General features: G+C 50.8%; 1 protein-coding gene across 1 annotated transcript; it reads left to right on the top strand.

The window, feature by feature from the left end:
* Nucleotides 1-1,482: 1,482 nt before the first annotated feature.
* Nucleotides 1,483-3,087, top strand: LOC130020348 (SNW domain-containing protein 1-like). Its single transcript, XM_056110957.1, is given in 1 exon segment — nucleotides 1,483-3,087. A coding segment is annotated over 1 exon segment (1,605 nt).
* Nucleotides 3,088-8,319: the final 5,232 nt, after the last annotated feature.

Below are 8,319 nucleotides of genomic sequence, written 5' to 3'. Positions count from 1 at the left end.
TATGATGAAGCAGAAATTGAGAAATTCTACATGGAGCCTGAGAAGTTCTAAAAAGAAGACCACACTTTCTACAAGATCATTGTTGGTGATTTTAATGCCAAGATAGGACCGAGAAGATCAGCCGAAGAACTCCACATTGGGACCTATGGCCTAGAATGGAACGAACATTCATTCGCCCTCAGTGAATGAGTTCATCATATCCACCAAGACCACCCATGGTAATTCGTTGAACATGCGATTCTTCCGGTGGATGTTTACACTATGAAATTAACTATATCATAATCAATTGATGGTTTTGCTTGACTGATCTCGCTGTTGTCCCAAAATTCCAAACGAGAGAAGACCACCGTCTCCGTGCAAAATTCTACTTCCTGGAGTGGGGACAAATGGCTTCAAAGTTTAAGTACAGCAAGCAAAGCCTCATTAATGTAGTCAACGATTGCCAGGTCTGACTTGCTCCGGCACTGACCCGTGTACCTCTCACTCAGATGCCGAATAGCAATGGGGCTCCAGACGGCCGGCCGGGTCTTTTGAGACATGTAGGAGAGGCCGACTGAGGCCATCTGGCCTTTGGCAACTTGGAGTTTGGGGCCTTGCAGGCATGGAACCCAGAGGTCTGGCTCACTGTGGACTGTTTCCAGCTTTGGGATGCCCGGACCAAGACAGCCAAGCAGCTGGCATTGATTCTGGGCCCGAGCCTGAGGTGCCTTGGGCACGGGCCTTCTCAGTGCCCAGAGCTGAGCTGGTCTCAAGTGTCTGGTTCAAGGGGCAAGAGCACACTGGGCCCCCATGCAACTGCCCGCTAGAGGGGGGAAGGGCCCGTCTCTGAGTGCAGAGTCTATGCAAGGCCTGCAGGCACCCCTGCTCACACAGAGGCTCAGACAGAGTTGAGGGACAAAGAGCACCTGGGTTTCCCCACCCAGCCCGGGTAGTCTGAAAACAAGGGCCCAAGAAAGAGCCTAGGGACTCTCAGGTCACTTTTGGGTCACCCGCCTCTCCCCCCCCACACACTACATGCAGAAAGGGAGAACTGCAGAGGAGTTTGGGATTGTTCAGGACTATCTGAGGTTGATATTCAGAGGCCATGAGTATGCAAGGCTCTTCCAGGACACATAGAAGGAGTTGTCTTTTTTCCATTCCCTGGAGGCACAGACAGGGTGTGGACAGGTGGCTGGCCCCTCCTAGCCTGACTGACTGACCCAGCCAGGTCCTGCCACACACTGTCTGGCAACCACCCTCCAGGCTTGCATGAAAGCACTTCCCCTACCACAAGTGGAAGAGCATCCCTCTGAGAGCTCCTGCCTGAGCACATCCCTCTGAGAGGGTCTGCAGCAGAAGCAGAGTGGCCCGGCCATCCTGGACTCGCTCATCACTGAGCAGGGACAGTGACCAGGAGGAACACGAGACTCAGAAAGCTCGGGAGCACAGGAGAATCCAGAGAGACCCAGAAGAGCTCGCTTGCACTGGGAGAAGTCAGAGAAGATGGCGCTCAGCAGATTTTTACCTGCCCCAAATCAGCTTGCTCAGGAACCGCCTGAGGCTGAGGAAAAGGCAAGGTCCCAGAAGTCCCCAAAGACCTCACTGGTTTCCTCCTGAAGAGAACCTCCTGCATATGGGTACAGGAAAGGTTGGATACCTCGCTTATTAGAGGAATTTGGAGATGGAGGTGCTTTTCCAGAGATCCACGTGGCCCAGTATCCACTGGCTATGGGACAGAAGGAAAAAATGTCAAATGCACTGTCCATTCAGGTGGACACTGAAGGAAAAATCAAGTATGATGCAATTGCTCGACAAGGACAGCCCAAAGACAAGGTCATTTACAGCAAGTACCATGACCTAGTGCCCAAAGAAGCCTCGAAGGCAGATGACCCAGACCTCCAGAGACCCAATGAAGAAGCCATTCGAGAGGTAACAGAAAAGACCAGACGAGCCTTCAAGAGGTCTGTGTCTCAGAAGCTTGCTGCCGCCATGCCTCCCCGAGAGGCTGACAAGCAGGTTCCTGCTCAGTATATCCAATACACTTCAGCTCAGCAAGGAGCAGCTTTCAACCCAGGAGCCAAACAGAGGGTTATCCAGGTGGTGCAAATACAGAAAGATCCCATGGAGCCTCCGAGATTCAAAATTAATAAGAAAATTCCTCAGGGACCACCTTCTCCTCCTGCACCCGTCATGCATTCCCCCAGCCGGAAGATGACTGTGAAGGAGCAACAAGCATGGAAGATTCCTCCTTGTATCTCCAAGTGGAAGAACGCGAGGGGTTACACAGTTCCCTTAGACAAGCGCCTGGCTGCCGATGGAAGGGGAGTGCAGACCGTGCGCATCAGTGAGAACTTTTCCCGGCTGGCAGAAGCGCTGTACATCGCCGACCGGAAGGCTCGTGGAGCTGTGGAAATGCGTGCTCGGGTAGAGAGAAAGATGGCTCAGAGAGAAAAGGAGAAACGTGAGGAGATGCTCAGAGAAATGGCCCAGAGAGCCAGGGGGAGGAGAGCTGGCCTCAAACCTCACATTGAGGAAGAAAATGTAGACGCACGCGAGAGGGATGAGATCCGGGATGACAGGCAAAAAGAGAGACGGCATGACCGCAATCTTTCCAGGGCAGTGCTCAAGAAACGGCCTAAATTTCATGAAAACCGAGATATCAGTGAAGTGACTGCACTTGGTGTGGCCAACCCTCGGCCTTCCTATGGTATTCAGTACGACCAGAGGCTCTTCAACCAAACCGAGGGGATGGACAGCGGCTTTGCAGCAGGAGAAGATGGAATATACAACGTTTACGACCAAGCATGGAGAAGTGGCAAATGTAGGGCCCCCAGCATTTTCAGGCCCAGCAAAAATTCGGACAAGGACACGGATGGTGGTGACCTCGAAGCCAGAAGAAAGACCCACAGATCTGTTCCCAATAAGGAGTTTTCTGGTTCAGATCCTAGGCAGCGAGGCCGAGAGGGACCAGTTCAGTTCGAAGAGAATCCTTTTGGCTTGGACAAGTTTCTGGAAGAAGCCAAACAACACAGTGGCTCCAAAAGACCTTCAGGTAGCAGCTGTCCCAAGGAACGTGAGCACGAAAGCAAGAAGAGAAGAATGGAATAGAGGCGCCTCTCTGGGGGGGATGAACTGTGTGACTCAGTGAGGGACACAAGTCCCATATAGCAACATTTGATTTGGGAGCAACCGGAACATAAACTAAATCTGGAGGGTCAGAACCTAGGCCTACTTTTCATTTCGAGAAGTATGGGGTGGCACACTCTGCTGCCATGGGGGTCCCCTACACAACACCCTGGGTCATGGCACAGGGAGCAAATGTGGCCTGTATATAATCCTCTCCTATTGGTTTAGTGCGTTTTCATTTAGGAATAAAGGTTTCTCTGTTTAAGGCATCTTGCTGGTCTTTTGTGTGTTTGTTTTGGTGAAAAGGGGGCTCCAGCCATGGTTGTCGGGACTCTCAGCCCTGGCCAGAGGCAAAACCATCACACGCCCTCCCTGGGACCTGTTCCCTCTGTCCACACCCCCACATGCCCTCCAAACATTGGGGACCCCACTCAGATATGGCACCTAATCTGGGTTCCTCCCGATCCCTCCCTCTGTGTCACTGCGTTTCAGGGCCTCAGGGGAGCCCCTTGCCCCCTCCTGAGCCCGTGGCAGCAAAGAAAACAGCAGCAACTGAGGAGGTCAGGGGCTGGAACATGGGTCCGGGTCACAGGCACTAGAAAGTGGATAAATGTTCGCATATTTGCAAAAGAAAAAACTAGTATTCAGATGCCCGGGGGCAGAGATAACGCTGTCCACTGAAGCCAAGGGAGATGGCACTTAACAAAGCTGGCAAGGAGGGGGTGTGAGCAGGCAAAAGGAGCTCATCAGGCAGCCGAGCAGCGGCTTTCCCGCGCGGCTCCCGGCCCATCTGCCCCAGCAGCCCTCTTGGTGCAGGAGGGCCCGGCTGGGGAGCAGGTGCGTCTCCAGCCTCTGAGCACAGCGGCTCCCTCTCCCTGGAAGGGCCTCTTCGTCCATCCACTCCCACACAGGAAGGGCTTGGCTCGGGCCAGCTGCAGGGGAGGGAGGGGACTTAGTCCAGTGCTTTTCAGGAAGCTTCCAGTACCATCTGGATCCTTGGAGTTTCTTGTTTTAGCCTGGTTTGGGGGCCACACTTGGAAACTCTCAGGGGCCACTCCAGGCCCTGTGCTCTGGGGACCAAATGTGGTGCCAGGGGTAGAATCAGTATCACAACACGCACAGTGCAAGGACCTAGCCCCTGTACTGTCCAGCGCGCAGCCCCTCTGTCTGTCTTGCCTCACAGGAGGCCCTGTCCGTTTACCCTGTTCGACAGCCCCGCCGTGTTGGGTCAGGACTCAGCTGAATTCAGTGTGACCCTGACTTGGTTACAGCTCCCAAAGTTGGCACCTACAAGTACCAGGAGTCAGGGCTTCCAGAAATGGTTTTCTTCGAGTGGAGGGACACTATGAGGCCCCAACAGCATCAGAGGCCACGGGCAAGAGCACTTTGCCCACAGCACCCCCAGGCCTACAGTTGCAGCTACAGAGCCAGAGAACGTACTTCCTTGTGAGCTCAAAATTCCTCCTAGTTCTCCTCGCTGAGTGCCTTCGAGCAGCTCTGTGGTTTCTGACCTGTGTCAGAACCTTCAGGATAAGAAGGTTCTCTGGGCCTGGTAAATGAAAGAGTGATTTAGAGGTTATTTTATACCTCAGAAGAAGGGCGAAGGATTTGCTGTTGTATCACTGACTTCATTTCCTAAGACTCGTACTAGACTGTATTTGTCTCGACCACTCGAATCACTCTGGACACTCTCCAGGGCATCATGGGGAGGCTTTCTGAGCAAGGAGCTGTTTTGAAGCCCTGTGTACGAGGAAGCAGGTTGGACAGCCCTGGAGTGCAGCAGCAGATCCCCCCTCAGGACCCTGTCATTCCACAGAACATCTGACATGCGTCTCAGCTCCTTTCCCCAGGCTCCTCCTGGTTTCCAGGGCAGAACTTACCCAGAAAATTAGCAACTACAGAGATCCGGGCTGGCAGCCGTCGGTGGGGAGGTGTTTGTGCGACTCTTAGATTATTCCACAGGCAGCAAGATCTGACTCTGCATGCTAATGACTCTTATTTTTTTGGCCTTTTTTTGGGGGGGTCACACCGGGCGATGCACAGGGGTTACTCCTGGTTCTGCACTCAGGAATTACTCCTGGCAGTGCTCAGGGGACCATATGGGATTCTGGGAATCAACTCAGGTTGGCCACGTACAAGGCAAATGCCCTACCCGCTGTGTTATTGCTCCAGCCCTGCTAATGACTCTTATGGCAAACTTTTGGTAATTTTCAAATAATTTATCCATCAGTTAATCCCTTTAGGCATGAACTGATTTACTTCTTGCGGCGATAGGCCTCTCTCTCTTCCCTGTGTCCTTTACTGGGCAAATTAGACATGTTAATTATGGTCTCTGGAAAAGAATTCCCAGGACAAAATCTGTGTTGCCATGCACAAGCTGTCTGACCTTGGGCATGTTAATTCATCTTCTTTCAATCAGGTTCCTCTGATGTAAAATGGGGCTGATGGATCCGATAAGAGAATTAAATAAGATAATTCATGAAAAGAACGGACACAAGGTTAGCCCCATAGCAGTGCTTAATAAATGAAAACTTTTATTAATAAAGTGGAAACTTGTGATTAAGCAAATCAGAGTGTAATGAAATTAGCAGCAGGGTTCCTTGTCCCGTGGTTCTGTGTCTTGACCTGAAGGTGAGCACAGTGTCCTCTGACCTGTCCCTGTTTTGGTGAGGCCCAAGGCTCTGGCCCCACAGAGCACCGGTGTGATATTTAAATAGAACGACTTGATTGGAAAATAGCTGCACGAATTCGCATGCCATTGCCTGGAATGAAGCTTACCTTGCTGGCGGGGTTGTTTCCTTCACATTGGCACACATGTGTACCTGTGTCTGCATATAAATATCTCTCCCGGTGGGAGGATGAGCTAATCTAAGCTCTATCGCACAATACCCCAGCCCTGTATGGATAAAACAGGCTCCATTTGGGCTGCTTAGACTGGAACCTAGTGATTACAATCATATGAACATGGTTGGGTCTGATGGGCGCGTCCTGTGTCACTCCTAGTCTGAGCAAGACCAAGAAACTATCATAACCAGATACTGTCTAATCCCGTGTCTTTTCTCTGTCACCCACAGAGGAGTGATGTCCTATGATTTTCTCCTTCTCCTCTGACTTATTCAGCTGAACATAGTTGTTCGGGTCACAACCCCCCCCCCCCCCCCCCAATGCTCAGGGGGCCACTCTTCGCTCTTCACTCAGAAATCACTCTTGGTGGTACTCGGGGACGATATGGGATGCCAGGGATAGAACCCAGGTCCTGGGCATGCAAGTCCAGTGCGCTACAGGCTGAACCATCTCTCAGGTAACATCAATGATCGTCCCGGTGGAAGGAGTGCCACACTCAGGGACTCTGAGGTGCTGGGAATCAAGCCCAGCACTCCCATTTCTCACTCTACCTCTCCCTCTGCTGTGAGGACCCCAACAGAGGTGATTCCACTCTCCCAGGTCTACAGAAAAGCCTGAGAGTCCTTTCCATTAGCTTCTGGGGATTAGTGATTGGAATCAGAATTGTGTTGGTGGTTTTTTTAAAAAATTTTATTATTATTATTATTTAACTTTTGTGAATTGGACTTTTAAAACCCCGAGAAGGCTTCTGGGTGTTGCCTCCTGATCTGAGGCTCCGGCGGCCTGCAGGATGACCCCTAGTGTACCTTCTCAAAGTGTACCTTCTCAAAGTGTACCTTCTCAAAGGCTGGGACATTGACGGCGTGGCAGGACAGCCGCTCTCTTCAATGCATTTCTCTTCCCAGCCATGTAACCACATCTGCTCCTTGGTGGTTCACTCTTGGCCATGAATTCTCATTGACTGTTGCCAGGATCTATTGGAGAAAGATTCAAGTGGACAGATAGACGACCAAGAAGCACATCTCAAAAGAGCCCATTAACATCCTGAACAACCCACCTTCTCTATAAACAAATGAAACAACACACTGAGGGAAAACAACTCAGCTGGGACACTCTCTGCTCCCCCCGCTGTGTGCCTAACCCGCCAGACATGAGCTGAGCTGAGTCCTCGCCCGTGGAGGCCTACCACTTGCTCTGCACTCTTGCTGCTGCCTCCCAGCACGAAGATGAGAGTCCAGGTCATGTGGTCTGTATTACAATGCAGGCAAGAAAGTTTCCAGGAAATCCCAAGGCTAGAGTGAAGGTTGCATTTAAAGCATTTATTGATGGATTCAGGAAGTGCTCTCCCAAAGAAAACTCGGACAGTGAGATCGGCCCACTGGCAGAGATTTCCTCACAGTCAAATTCCCCAGGAGGAATGACTTTGCCTTAATAGGGTACTAAAAATCTTAATGCAAACATAAAATGCTTATATGTCGGAGGCAAAAAAAGCCCAGGCTCATCTTGGGGACAGAGAGGACCATTTTTCATCTCTGCTTTCTCATTGATTATACTGTGACTTCTGAGTTCAACACTCTTAAAGTATGTGTTTTCCTTCCTCCTGAAGTCCCATCAATGAATGAAACACTTTATGTTTCTCAAGGAATTGTTTTTATAAGGTCTTGTTTATGGAGTTGGAAAAAAGGAATGCTAAAGCTTTGATCTGCAAACTCTTAATGTCTGGCTCCAAATTCGGCATGCTTATCTCAGAAGAGCGGCATCTTGAACTCCCGAGAAACCTCAATGAGCTTGGTTATTGTGTGGATATGGTCGATGGTGCTGAATCCTTTGCGGAACCCTGCTTGCTCGCATGGTTGTCCTTCATCTAGTGTTCTGCCAATCCTATTTAGGATGACTCGAGTGAACAACTTGTAGATGACAGACAATAGGCAGATCGGGCGATAGTTGCCAATGTCATGGATGTCTCCCTTCTTGAACAGTAGTACGGTCCTGCTGGTTTTCAATTGGGACGGAACCTTGCATTCAGACAGATAGCGAGTGAAGAGCAGAGCCAGTGTATTGATGAGTACTGACGGCAGGTTCTTCAGGTGTTCAGGTCTGACCTTGTCTGGGCCGGGTGCTGTTTGTTTCTTTACCGACGAAATGGCGTGTCGGATTTTGGAAGGGAGAACGTTGGGAACGACATATCCATCCTGTGGAATTTGGTATGTCGGCAAGTGGACATGGCTATCGAAGAGATTTGAGTAGAAGTCATGGATAATCTTCTCCATTGCCATTCTGGAGGATGTGATGGATCCATCAGGACGTCGGAGGGCAGTCATCTTGGTCTTATAGTTGGCGAAGGACAGGCGGGCGTTACGAATACTTTTC

The sequence above is a fragment of the Sorex fumeus genome, unplaced genomic scaffold, assembly GCF_029834395.1.
Source record: "Sorex fumeus unplaced genomic scaffold, SorFum_2.1 ptg000011l, whole genome shotgun sequence".
NCBI classification, from domain to species: Eukaryota; Metazoa; Chordata; class Mammalia; order Eulipotyphla; family Soricidae; genus Sorex; species Sorex fumeus.
This window is presented reverse-complemented; position numbering and strand designations above follow the sequence as displayed.